At 37.1% G+C, this 13,680-nt stretch overlaps 1 protein-coding gene across 2 annotated transcripts; it reads left to right on the top strand.

Moving 5' to 3' along the window:
• The first annotated feature begins 851 nt into the window (after positions 1 to 851).
• On the top strand, positions 852 to 9,350 carry LOC112192611. 2 transcript variants are annotated; one of them, XR_005809203.1, is made up of 14 exons: positions 852 to 1,515; positions 2,895 to 2,981; positions 3,831 to 3,934; positions 4,020 to 4,070; positions 4,850 to 5,021; positions 5,167 to 5,487; positions 5,845 to 6,048; positions 6,136 to 6,639; positions 6,727 to 6,936; positions 7,070 to 7,258; positions 7,462 to 7,634; positions 8,105 to 8,183; positions 8,289 to 8,370; positions 8,457 to 8,516. XR_005809203.1 is itself a non-coding variant. In XM_024332416.2 (14 exons), the coding sequence occupies exons 1-14, from the start codon at positions 1,048 to 1,050 to the stop codon at positions 8,844 to 8,846; spliced, it is 3,108 nt and encodes a 1,035-aa protein (XP_024188184.1). In that variant the 5' UTR covers positions 853 to 1,047; the 3' UTR covers positions 8,847 to 9,350. The 2 variants fall into 2 exon arrangements, 1 of the variants encoding a protein (XP_024188184.1); XM_024332416.2 differs by having other exon boundaries at positions 853 to 1,515; positions 8,031 to 8,183; positions 8,457 to 9,350.
• The last annotated feature ends 4,330 nt before the right edge of the window (positions 9,351 to 13,680 follow it).

Below are 13,680 nucleotides of genomic sequence, written 5' to 3'. Positions count from 1 at the left end.
AAAGAGAAAAAGCCTTCACGACATGATTAGATGGAAACCCCAAGTTTGAAATCCCCGTTTTCTTGAGAAAAGAAGGGAAGAGAGAAGGAAATGGGAGTCGCATTAGAGGTGATGTTGGGGTAGATGACGTAGATCCCAACGGAGAGGATGGGAGATGTTGCAACGTCATCCCCAAGAGTGTGTTTGGATGAGGAAAAAATGATGGAATTTAATTGAAAGTGAGGATTTCATAATTCCTACAAGCTAATTCCTTCGTTTGACATTATCAGATCGGAAATTTTAAATTTCTCTGTGGAAAAAAAACGAAGGAATTCATTATGTAAATTCCCCACTTCAATTTCCACCAAAATATCGTTTACGAATTCCTTTGCAATATTCAATTTTCATTTCCAAAACAAGGTTTTTTTTCTATTTTATTTTTTATTTATTTTAAACTTTATTAATTTATTGTACAGTTCAAACCCTAAATACATACAACCAAACAATAGAAATTGCAATTAATGGAATTTTAGATTGATGAAGTTAAAGATTCCATCATTTATAAATTCATACGGATTTCATAATTTTCTCATCCAAACGCACCGCAAAGGAAATGACCATCTCTCAACGACTCAACCCTAGCAGAGTTCAGCTATGTCACATTTTTTTTTATTATCACATTTTTTAATCCGGTTGTTACAATACTTAAAAAAAATAAAATAAATAGTCTTATTTACTTATTTATATTTTTTATTATTATTATTATTTTGAGAAAAAAAAAAAAAAGTAGTCATTTAAATTTTTTTTTTTTCCATAATTGAAGTTGAAAACGCGTTTGCTTTTTGCCCTTTTATGTAATTGACGTAATTTGATTCAAATTTCAGTTGCTCGAAGAAAGAAAGAAAGAAAGAAAAGAAAAAAACAGGGAGAAGATCCTCACTCTCTCTTCCTTCTGTTCATGCCACCTCGCCCAGTCACCACCACCGTCACCTTCACTTTCTCTCCAAACCTCTGACGCCTTCACTCACTTTCCCGGTAGAATAGCCAAACGAAGCAGAATCAGAATCCATGGGCCGGAACTCTTCGGCTCCTCCGCCCATCCTTGACGACAATGGAGGTGCCGGCGGTAACGATCTAGGCTTCCACTCGATTCGCGATCGTTTTCCATTCAAACGGAACCCTAACCCTAGCCACCACCGCGGCCGGGACCGGAGCTTAGTGGATCGCGGCCTTTCGTCCCTGCGCCACCGACCGCATCACCGCTTCTACCGCAAGGGAGGAAAGTCGGCGTTCTATTCCGTCCTCATCTTCGTCCTGTTCGGCTTCGCGGCGGCGACGATGCTGTTGCAGAGCTCCATGACTTCGGTCTTCAGGCAAGGGAGTGAGAGAGGGCGGCTGTTGAGGGACGGCTTGAAGTTTGGGAGCACCTTGAGGTTTGTGCCTGGAAGGGTTTCTCAGAAGTTCGTCCAGGCTGATGGGCTCGACGGAGCTCGGAACGAGCCCAGGATTGGTGTCCGGCCGCCGAGGCTAGCGCTTGTGAGTGTTACTGGCTTGCTGCTTTTGCTTCGACTTTGGTCCCTTTTTTCTGAATTTGAGAATGCATCTCTTAATAGAAATTAGTAAATCATTTCTATCCAAGTCTGGTTTTAGTCTGTTAATCACGTTTTTGAAAATGAAAGAGATTTGGTTTCTAAATAAAATAGAAAGGAAATAAATGAGGTAGAATTTAGTGGTTTGCAGTATCTTTCGGCACAAGTTTTCAATGGTTCAAAAGTTTATTTGTTTGTTATCACCTAGTTCTCCTCAGTTAAGACGAATACTTAGTATCTGCTTCTCAAGTCTAGATGCCGAGATATGGAAAAATGTGGTAAGATTGGAACAAGTAGATGATTCTAAGCAGAGGATAACTAGTCTTAATTAAGGCATAAGAGGAAGAAATCCTTATGATATGGCGAGTTGAGAAAGATTGGTTCAAAAACTGGTTGACAGTACATTGAGAGATAATTTTGCATAGATAGAGAAAGCATAGCGGTGGTAAATGAGTTGTGTTGTGGTTATGTTTTTTAAAAGTTTGAATGCCCATTGCTGCAAATATTAAGGAGGGAGGGTGCACAACATGTCAATGTGGAAGACACTCTGTGCTGATGTGGATATGATTGACTTCCGACCAGGATCTTAGTTCCTCGTCAACTTGCTTAGTAGAGTGAGAAACCCATTTTAGAAAAAGTTCATTGAATTGTTTACAGTATGTGAGAAGGTTTTGTGCTTTTGAATTGGGAAGAGGATAATATGTCAGATCTGCAACATGATTTATTTAAAAAATCTGGAACACAAGGTGAAAAATAATTTATTCCTGACTCTTCTAGGAAAAAAAAAAAAAAACTAATTATTCCCTAGAGATGTTACACTAGAATATGGGTCTTCCTTAACTTACCAGTTTTTTGTGGGGTTTTACATGTTTATTCGCATTTGTTGGGTATTTATGTAGTGTTTAGCTATGTGTTCTATGCATGTTCATTTTCAAGAAGTTATATCTGCAGTCTGCAGGTTTTTTTGGATGCCTTGAACAATAAACTATTTTCGTCTTGATATGAAGTATTCCTTAGATCCCTGTTGTTTTGCTTGTGATGTATTTGACTTAAATATACATCTCTGGCAAATTCAGGTTTTTGATAAGTAGGCTAAATCTATTGGCCGCTTCAAATCAGATATTGATCTCATTCTATGTACTCTATTAGAAGTACTTCATAACAGCCTTTCATAGTTGAATCTTATTGTCACCTTCTTGATCATTAGATCGAGGTTTAGGTGCCTCAATATTTTTGGATACAATGCTTGCCACAAATGGGTTTCTTTTTATTTATGTGCACTTAGTTGCTTTTCATATTGGTTATGCATACATTTGATGATGTCAGATCTTGGGAAACATGAAGAAGGATCCACATTCCTTGATGTTGATTACTGTGATGAAGAATATCAAGAAATTGGGTTATAGGCTGAAGGTGAGTTGTTCTGTATGTCTTTTTTTCTTTTCCCGATGAAACTAAATAAATTCATCAGAGTATAATACAGTTATGTAGTGAACAAGCTGTTCACTGAAAATAGCTAGAAACTTACACTGTAAATAGCTAGAAACATTTATAGAATATCTGGCTTTATATCAATTTAAAGTTGCAAAACAGCTGCCTACCAATCCAGATTAAAATGAAGCCCCCAATAATGGCCAAAAGGAAAAAGTTGTTTATGGTTCTTGATCTGTTCTTGGTGATTCTGGAGCCATGCATTTAGTGCTGTCCAAGGGGGTGGCTGGTATTCTTTATCTTATTCATTGGTGGTAGCATATTTTCATGTTGATAAAGAAGTTGAACTGCAAATTGATGTACAGTTCTGTTGCTAGATTAAGTCGTTAATAAAGGAAGCTTATGGAATTAAATTAGAAGGTTATATTGTGAGCGGCATGGATTCTTGTATAATATTAGTGGCTGGTATTTGATTATCTTATTCCTTTGTAGTAGCACTTCTCATTTGATTAAAGAAGTTGAACTGCAAATGATGTACAGTTTTGTACTTCTGTTGTTAAATTAAGTCATTAGTAAGGGAAGCTTGTAGAATTGAAGTAGAAGGTTGTATATGACGGTGTGGATGGTACAAAGCAAAGATGATCTTGTATATTGTTGGGGAAGTGGCTGGCATTATTTATCATATTCATTGGTAGTAGCATATTTTCATGTTGTTAAAAGTAGTTGAACTGCAGATTGATGTACAATTATGTTGTTAAATTTAATCATTAATAAACATAAGTAAGTGTTCTGAATTGCTACTGATGCAATCTCTCAATGCCTATATGACAGATATTTTCCACAGCAAATGGTAAAGCACGTAAAATGTGGGAGGAACATGGTGGGCCAATATCCGTTTTAGCTCCGGAGAAATACAGCCTTATTGATTGGTCGATGTATGTCCGCCTATTATTTAGCTGGGTATAAGTGTTTCAGTTTTGGTTATCTTTCTGAGTTAATTGACATATTTCATTTCTACAGTTTTGAAGGTCTTATTGTTGACTCCCTTGAAGCAAAAGAACTCATTTCAAGGTGGGTTTGTTTTACATTCTTTTTGTAGCTGGCTGAATTATATGGTTTTATAATTATGTGCAAGGGATTTCTGTTGCATGACCTACCTTGATGGCTTTTGCTTTATTTGATGGACCACAGAGCCAATCATTATCTAGATCCCATTTACTAAAATAAAAAAAATAAAATGTAGTTCCAGTGTCTGATCATATTAACATCTGGAATTGTTGGATCCCACTTCAATTGATTGTAAGCGTGGAAACTTTAGATCCAATGTAGAAATAAAGGTTCAGTAAGTTTGATCTATGTATTTGGGTAATATTGAGAAGTTATTGTATTTTGACTATTTTCCAATGTTAGACTGGTGGAATATTTTATGATGTGTAGGAAATGTTTTACTATATTTCTTTCCATAAGCAGAACGTCACTAGTATAAATACATTTGGGGATGAAACATTATGGTTACTGAGAGGTGATTTATGAAGAGTAATTAAAGTGCTATTGCTTAGTTCTTGAAGCTAATTTTTTGTTCCTTGTAACTCTTCAATTTTCTGGTAAACAATGTAAATAATTCTATGCGGTTTTTGCTTTGTTCAGTTATCTTTTTCTCTTCTTATTTCTTTATGACAGCTTCCTACACAACTCAAGCATATTAAAAGCATACTTTCTAGTCACAAAAAGAAAAATGAAAAAAAGGAAAAAAGAAAAGCATACTCAAACTAAGATGCATATAAGGAATTGCATATATAAAATTGCTCAAGTTGGACATGCGATGACTAGTAAGTTTTAGATTCATGCAGTCTTATGCAGGAGCCTTTTTGTTCAGTACCACTGATATGGATAATTCAAGAAGATACACTTGCCAAGCGTCTTCCATCGTATGCGGAAATGGGCTGGACGCATCTTGTTTCTCATTGGAAAAGTGTTCTTAGCAGAGCTAATGTTGTGGTGTTTCCAGATTTCACTTTGCCGGTAAACATGTCACCTGTTTTTTTTTGTATTTTTTTTAATAATATTTTTTTTGGTTGCAACCTTATTCTTTGATTCTTGCAAATTGATTGTTAATTTTTCTTTTTCTCTCAATGTTTCTTATGATTGTGTTTGTCTCCTGTATCAGATGTTATACAGTGTCCTTGACACTGGAAACTTCTATGTCATTCCTGGATCCCCTGTCGATGTTTGGGCTGCTGAAAGCTACAGTAAAACCCACTCCAAGAATCAATTGAGGAAGAACAACAGATTCAGTGAAGATGATATGTTGGTTCTAGTTGTCGGAAGTTCTTTTTTCTTCAATGAGCTTTCATGGGACTATGCTGTAGCGATGCATTCTATAGGACCACTTCTAATAGAATATGCAAGAAGGAAAGATGCAGAAGGGTTGTTCAAATTTGTTTTTTTATTTGGTAATTCATCCGATGGATATGATGATGCATTCCAGGTAGTTAATTTGAATCATGCCTACTAGGATATGTTGTTGTCACAATAGTTATGACATTTTGAGGTTCTTGCATCTGATCTAAGTGCATTTAAGTGTCTCCCATTTCCTAACCAAAGATTTATCTTGCCAACTGTGACTCAAAATTTTTTTGGTTTTGTTTATTTATTTATTTTTTGTTATTATTATTATTTTTTAAATCCCAATGAGACTCCCAGTGTGGTAATTTTACTCAAAGTGAAGTCTTTTTCTAGTTTTTCGTGATAGTACTCTGGTCAACCTTCTGATATGTCTTGCCACTGGCATCAGTTCATAGGACGGAGTATAACACACATTTTGATCTCTTGTCCTCTTGTGCAGGAAGTTGCTTCACGTCTAGGACTTCTTCAAGGTTCTGTAAGGCATTACGGCTTGAATGATGACGTCAATAGTGTGTTATTAATGGCAGATATTGTTCTCTATGGTTCTTCACAAGATGTACAGGGTTTTCCTCCATTGCTTATCCGTGCCATGACTTTTGGAATCCCAGTTATTGCACCTGATTTTCCTGTCCTAAAGAAATATGTGAGTCCTGCAAATTTTTCTTGTCTTGATAGTGTATTGCTTATGTGGGGTTCTGTTTCACTGTCTTTTCTATTTATGAAATTGTAGTTAGTCGATGGAGTTCACACAGTATTTTTTCCAAGACATGATCCTGATGCTTTACTGAAGGCATTCTCTCAAATGATTTCAAACGGGAAACTTTCTAAATTTGCTCGAACAGTTGCTTCCTCTGGAAGACTGATTGCTATGAACCTGCTTGCATCAGAATCCATAACTGGTTATGCAAGGCTTCTGGAGAGTGTACTAAATTTTCCATCAGATGCTCTGCTGCCAGGTCCATTCTCCCAGCTTCAACAGGGTACATGGGAATGGAATTTGTTCGGGAGTGAAATAGATTATGGTACTGGAAACATTAATGAGAATCAGGCATCCGTGGAAAACTCTTCTGTTATTCATTCTCTTGAACAAGAGTTTTCCGGATTTTCTTACTCAACAAACACCTCTGAGAATGGAACTGAGAATTTGGCACGCGATAATCCAACTCAACTAGATTGGGACGTCTTGAGGGAAATTGAACTTTCTGAAGAATATGAGAGGCTAGAAATGGAGGAGGTATGGTATTTCCTGACATGTAAGTCTAGGTCACTGCCTTTATGTGTTAATGTAATCTTGACCAGTAAATTATTTACTTACTTGTAGCTAGCAGAAAGAATGGAGAGTGATCCTGGTCAATGGGATGACATATATCGTAATGCCCGAAAAGCTGAAAAGCTTAAGTTTGAAGCAAATGAGAGGGATGAGGGGGAACTTGAGAGGACAGGCCAGCCAGTGTGCATTTATGAGATATACATTGGATCCGGGAGCTGGCCATTCTTGCACCATGGTTCATTGTACCGTGGGCTAAGTCTTGTGAGTTATTGTTCCTTATTTCAAATTTTTGTTTCTTTATTTTCAAATACTCTGTTTCTCTTTTGAATTCCAAATAATACTTTGTATCTGACTGTTTTCTTATTTGTTTGTATCCGGAAAATGTATCTGTTAGTCTACAAAAGCACGAAGATCAAAATCAGATGATGTGAATGCCGTTGACCGGCTTCCCGTATTGAATGAAACTTACTATCGTAATGTTCTCTGTGAGATTGGAGGAATGTTTGCTATTGCAAACAAGGTGGATAACATTCATAAACGACCTTGGATTGGGTTTCAGTCTTGGCGTGCTGCTGGTAGAAAGGTATTTCTAATTGCTGATGGAAATTTTAATTTAAAACTATATGGTCAGTCTCATAGGGGCCCACCCCACACTCGAGTGTATCTGTATGGATGTATCTATACAATGAATCTGATACTTTGTTTTTCCATCGTATCAATGGCCTGCATGCATGTATACATTGTTCCATTGTTTTCCATCATATTCTTTATTGTTTCCTAAAGCAGGTATCTTTGTCCAAGAAAGCTGAAAGAGTTTTGGAACAAGCAATTCAAGACAACACGAAAGGAGATGTGATATACTTTTGGTCACGCTTGAACAGGAATGGTGGGGTTACAGGAAGCAAAGATGCACTCACTTTTTGGTCCGCATGTGACATCTTGAATGAGGGGCATTGCAGGTATATAATATGAAACATTATTGAACTATATTATTGTTTTCTTAGTTAACTTGGGTGAAGGTGTTATACTTTTCACTAGTTCACTACTCTGTGAAATTTAATGTGATTGCATGTTGTAAGGATACTTGCTTGAACAATGGATATGCGAAGCTTTTGTATCAGAACTTGAGGCTCATATAGGTTTTTGTTTTTCCTGAATTATCCAAGAGATCATTTTCATAAATTTGTGCTAGTGAAAAACGTGCACACAGACACCCACCACAGATATGAGCGTTTAGCGTTTTATGTTTTCACACTGTAATTATCATACGGGATTAGTTGGTCTTATGGTTCTATCAATTTATGAATATAGATGTTCTTTGAACATAACTTTTTTTCCACCCAAAATGCTTGCAGAAATATTTTTGAAGATGCATTTCGCTTGATGTATGTCTTGCCGTCTAATGCTGAAGCTCTTCCTCCCATGCCAGAGGATGGTGGTCACTGGTCTGCCTTGCATAGCTGGGTGATGCCAACTCGCTCCTTCCTTGAGTTCGCGATGTTTTCTCGGTAATATAGTAATATAGAGAGCATGTCCTGGGTTTATGAGTCACATCTTTTGACACAAAAAGGAACTTGCAGATGCATAACTGAAATTTTGAATTTGAACTGCAGGATGTTTGTTGATTCGCTTGATGCATTGCACACCAACTCTACCAAGAGAAATTTCTGCCTGTTGGGTTCTTCGGAACCTGAGGTATGTTTATTAGGTCTTTTTGTGTGTTATCTTTTCGGTTCAACTAGAAGTTTTCCATTCACTTTACTGTTTTTAATTATGAACAGCAAAGACATTGTTACTGTCGGGTGTTAGAACTTCTTGTCAATGTCTGGGCTTATCATAGTGCACGAACGATGGTTTTCATAGATCCGCTCTCGGGTTCACTGGAAGAGCAGCACCCAGTTGAGCAACGCAAAGGATTCATGTGGGCAAAATATTTCAATAGTACGTTACTGAAGAGTATGGATGAAGATTTAGCAGAAGCAGCAGATGATGGTGACCATCCGAGGGAGATGTGGTTGTGGCCATTAACTGGGGAAGTGCATTGGCAAGGAATTTATGAGAGGGAGAGGGAAGAGAGATATAGGCTAAAGATGGACAAGAAAAGGAAAACAAAAGAGAAATTGTTTGAAAGAATGAAGTATGGATACAAGCAGAAGACGCTTGGGGGATAGAAAGTCTAGTATGCGATTGAAATACTCTAATTCTCTTTCCAATTCCAACTCCCTCCAGTTATCAGTCATCTACTGATCTTGCTATTTCTCAACTTGGGAGTGGGAAAAGATTCTCGAAGACTGAGGCTAAGCTCTATTCTTTCTAACAGCAACAGCATGGTTCGTGAAAAGACGGATTTTTGTTGGTATTTTTCTCTGACTGAATAGATATACTCATAGAAGTGGATGAAAGACAAAGAAGCTTTCAAGCACTTGCAGCTGACTAGCATACGAAAGATTTAAGTTCTCAATTAGAGCGGCAAAGATGGTACCGAGTTTTTGAGGAGTGCAGAGGTCTCAATATTCGTTGAAATTTTTTTTTTTCACTAGTGATACATGTGTATTTTTTTGACCATGTTCATAGAAAATTTTGATTAGAATAAAGCAGTTCCCGACTGTTCTTGTTTTCTAGGTTTATAACTGCAGAATCCAATAGTTTTTTTGTTCCCTTCATTTGGGACAGCAGACCTATGAGTTGGTTTCAGTGAGAAAAGTATATCTACCAGAGAAATTACAAGCCAACTCTATTCTTAAACAAAACGAGAGAAAAAGTCTTGGAACTCTTGATATTACAGTCAGGATTGAAAGGAGTGGCATTTGACACGGTAATGTTCAAGTTGAACAAGGACTGCAAAACACAAATTTTATTTGGCAATGACATTACTGGAAGTAAGTTCTGAACCTTGTGGCCTCATTGAAAGACCAAACCCTCGTTCTGAACACAAATGTTGAGGATCTATCACGATACTAAACCCTCGTTCCTCTGGTGCCTTGTGTACCAAACAAAGGGAATTTTTAAGAAAGACCTAAACAAATTAATTACTGAAGAAGAAGAAAATAAAGAAATGCAAACTCACCTCAGGAACCTAGCCCGCCAGACCCTTTTCTCGACTTCTTTGACGATCAAACAAAAATAGTAGTTCCTCCTCGGCATTAGCATTAAGAATATGAGGTTCCTCTGACATAACAAACCCTCCTTTCTCCAGTGCCTTTGGTACCAAACAAACAGAATTTTCAACAAAAATCCAAACCAACTAACAAGTATAGAAAGGGAAAAAAAAAAAAAAAAAGCAATGCAAACTCACATCAAAGTCATGGTCATCCGAGACCCTCATCAAGCCAATCTCGTAGTTCCTCGGTCGGCAAGAGAGCATCAAAAAGGGCGAGGTTCCTTCCAAAATGACAAAACAAGAGAAAAATGAGGTTGTGGAAGAGTCCCTCACCAAAATGGGTCTTCAAGATTGTGCTGAGACTCATATCGGGAACTGGCATTTGAGAGGTATAAGTAATGGAGAAAAGAGGAGACTTGGCATATGTATTGAAATATTAACACAGCCTCATGTTTTGTTGCTTGATGAGCCCACTAGCGGTCTAGATAGTGCTTCATCTTTCTTTGTAATATGGGCATTGAGAAACATTGCTCAGGATGGAAGGATAGTCATTTGTTCTGTTCACCAACCAATGATCTGGTTCTCATAGCAGGAGGTGATACTGTTGATTTTGGAGAGGTACTTAAGGCTGTTAAGGTAAAACTACTTTTCATATATTAATATATACCAACTTTTTTTTTTTTTGATCAAGAAGAACTTCATTAATAATGAACTGCTTACAACTAGTTTTAGGCAACATTTCTAACACAGAAATGACCACTAGACTCTACACTAAAACTCTAAAATGATTGACTCAAGGAGCCAAAAAAGGCCCCGACTCCAAACATGCACTACAACTATATGACAAAGACAACAAATGCAGGAGCAACTCACTTGTGTCAACACTAACTCGCCACCCAGAGTCCACCTGACCAGTTTTTGATCGACCAAGCCAACACTCGTTGTGACCTAAACCCGACCAAAATAATTACCGAACATTCAGACCTAGGACTAAAATAAACCCAACACCTTCACCACCATATTGTCAACACCGTCAACCCACAACTGCTCCAAATTGCCATCGCCTCTGACCCAAACCCAGATAGGCACAACCCACTAGAAGGCCAATAATGCTTGTCTATGGCACAGCCAGACTTTTCACTGACCCAAAACCAGATAGGAACCACCCACCGGAAGGCCGAAGCGAAGATTGTCACTACCACATCCTGTAGTACACACGACCCAACAGCTAATACCTAATACAACTGGAACGACAACTAATACCACAAACCAAACCTTGGTAGTGGCTTAATACCAAAAAAATAAAAACCAAAAATAAAACCAAACCCTAAAATAAAACTGAAACAAAAATAACCATATAGCCCATTCCTGGCCCAATAAGAGGGACCAATCCCAAGCATTGACCCAGGAAGCCTGCCAAGCCTCGCAACCTCGCCACAGCCTCCGTCTCCATACGACTCCCTACGCCACCCCACCGCATTCGCCGAACCGCCGACTTGAACCTACTGCTATTCCCGACGAGCCATGAAGATGCGTCGCCCCAAGCAAACAAGCCCAAGCCCAAGCCCAGGCCGGATCCATGAATTCCAATCCAGAACCGATTGATCCGACTGGCACAACGTCGTGCCTCCAAGAACACGCCACCACAGGTCAACCTCCGATCGGTACGACAACACGTCACCACGAGCATGTCACCGCCAGACCTCCGATCCCGCGACACCGAACTAGTCCTCATCTAAAGCCGTCGAGTGGTGAAACCAAGCCGGATAACTGCTGTGATCTCCCCCTCCCCATGGTACCAACTGCTACCGCGACTCACACAGAGTCAACTAAAGCCTGTCCGAAAACAGCGCAAGGGCTCGCTGCCGGACAGGGATGGAACTCGAGAGAGAGAGTTTTTAGGGCTAGGTTATTCTTTTTCGGTTCTCAATTTCTCCTTTTTTAAAAATTATTATTAATATATACCAACTTAATAGTTTTATATTCTGGGAAATTGCATTGAAATTAATAGTAAAGTACCTTTCCAAAATAAACAGTGGAACAAAAAAACCAAAGGTCAGGGGGTTTGTTGCCTCACATTGTATGCTCTAATTACTCTTAGCTAATAAAGTTTGGAGAAGTTTTAAATACACACCCCTAATTACTTAATACACACTCCATACTTAATACACTACCCATTTAATTTCTTATTCTAATAATTTACTAAATACACAACCCAAAGTACCTAAAATACCCTTAATCTCAAAAATCATGAAATATCCTACTTTTTGACTATATTAAGGTTACTATTTAATATGATTAGTAGATTCTAGTATATTGACATTTTGTAAATGACTATATTGATTACTTGTGTTAGTTATTGAGAAATCCATAAAAATTTATTATTGTTCCCTTTAAATAGATGCATATAAATAGACTTTGTGTTATTTGAGCTCTCATCCACCAAACACCATGTTAATCAAGTATATGTCTCCCTGCACGGTGTCAGCGTTGTCAAAGGAATGCCCGAGTACGGATTAGTCTCTGGGCTTAGGAAGCCTTTGAGGACACCGTGTGATTGACAAATCAAAAAAAAAAAAATGTTAATCAAGTATAAAATTATGAGTTGAACATTCAACCAAAGCTATACCAGTAGTTTCTCCATAGTGGCGGAACTAAATAGTTGTCATTAGAGGAGCCAAACAAATTAACAATTACAAAGTTTTTTCACCTGTGATGTTTTATATTAGAAAATAAATTGATTAATCATAACTCTTAGAACAAAAAGGGAAATTAACTAAAAAATGAGAGTAAAACGATATGTTTTAAAAATATTTAATGCCATTGATTTTGAAATTCTAAATATTATGGTCTCTATCCTCATCTAATTACAATTTATTTAAGAAAAAATTAAATTAGATAGTTTCTAACTTTATTCTTGTATTAACTTGGGAAGTCATGTATAGAAATTTATTGTGTTTATCTAACTATTTATACATAAATAGAATAATATAAGGAAAATATGACTATTTTTTTCTTTTTCTAATGCATAGATGTCTGTTTTGGTCATTTAACCTACCTACAAAATCTAATTTGAAATATAAAATCATAGGGATGTGTATTAAGTGATTAGGGGTGTGTATTTAAAATTTCTCTAAAGTTTGACGTCTTTGTTAAAAAAAAAAAAAGGGACTGTGAAGGACAGATCGATGCATCTCAACTATATATATTAAATATAAATGCATAAATAATAACTCCTTAAAACTGTGCATTTATTTTCAGCGGTCAGATTCACTTGTCCCTCATAGTCCCTTCAAAACTATCCCTTAGGTAAACAAGCCTTTTGTTAATTGTTCGTTCCTTGCATTGATTTACTTTTGTTATTTTCTTGCAAGGATCATCATAACTGTCATCAAATACCCATATGACTGACAATAGATGAGATCAAAGGAAAACTAATCAACAAATAGAAGGCCTTCCCATTTTCAATAGATGCGAGAAAAAGGATTCGAGAAATCTTGCTCACTGTAAGTAGTTAATTCAAATTAGAGAATAACCAACATGCTAATTAATTTAATTGTTACAATATATTATAACCTAGATGTTTTTTTTTTTTTTTTTTTTTTGTGAAGAATAGATAATTTCATTACTTATCCATGGCTAGAAGACTACGTACATCATAAGTTGTCTCACACCATAAGTTCTAGATGGTACAAGCCGCCAAGTGAATGACAAGTAACTCTCATTGTAAACAAAATTAGCACAATTTTTAAAACCTAGCCATATGAACACAAATCCACACTACCTAAATCCTTGCTAAAGTAACTTTAATCACCTAGAGACCTCAATTGGTGTAAAACTAGAGAAACTAAACTTAAATAGCAAAAGACTAGAATCCAAATGCTAGGTACTAGCCAGGCCAACCT

The sequence above is a fragment of the Rosa chinensis genome, chromosome 1 (assembly GCF_002994745.2).
Source record: "Rosa chinensis cultivar Old Blush chromosome 1, RchiOBHm-V2, whole genome shotgun sequence".
Taxonomy (NCBI): Eukaryota; Viridiplantae; Streptophyta; class Magnoliopsida; order Rosales; family Rosaceae; genus Rosa; species Rosa chinensis.
The sequence above is the reverse complement of the archived record's forward strand: the minus strand, read 5'-3'. Positions and strand labels throughout refer to the sequence as shown.

Excerpts from the sequence above, each read along its gene's own strand:
- LOC112192611 (XM_024332416.2), top strand. The coding sequence starts at position 1,048 with ATGGGCCGGAACTCTTCGGCTCCTCCGCCCATCCTTGACGACAATGGA. Across the intron at positions 6,937-7,069 it reads TGTACCGTGGGCTAAGTCTT|TCTACAAAAGCACGAAGATC; the intron begins GTGAGTTATTGT and ends TGTATCTGTTAG. Across the intron at positions 7,635-8,030 it reads TTGAATGAGGGGCATTGCAG|AAATATTTTTGAAGATGCAT; the intron begins GTATATAATATG and ends AAATGCTTGCAG.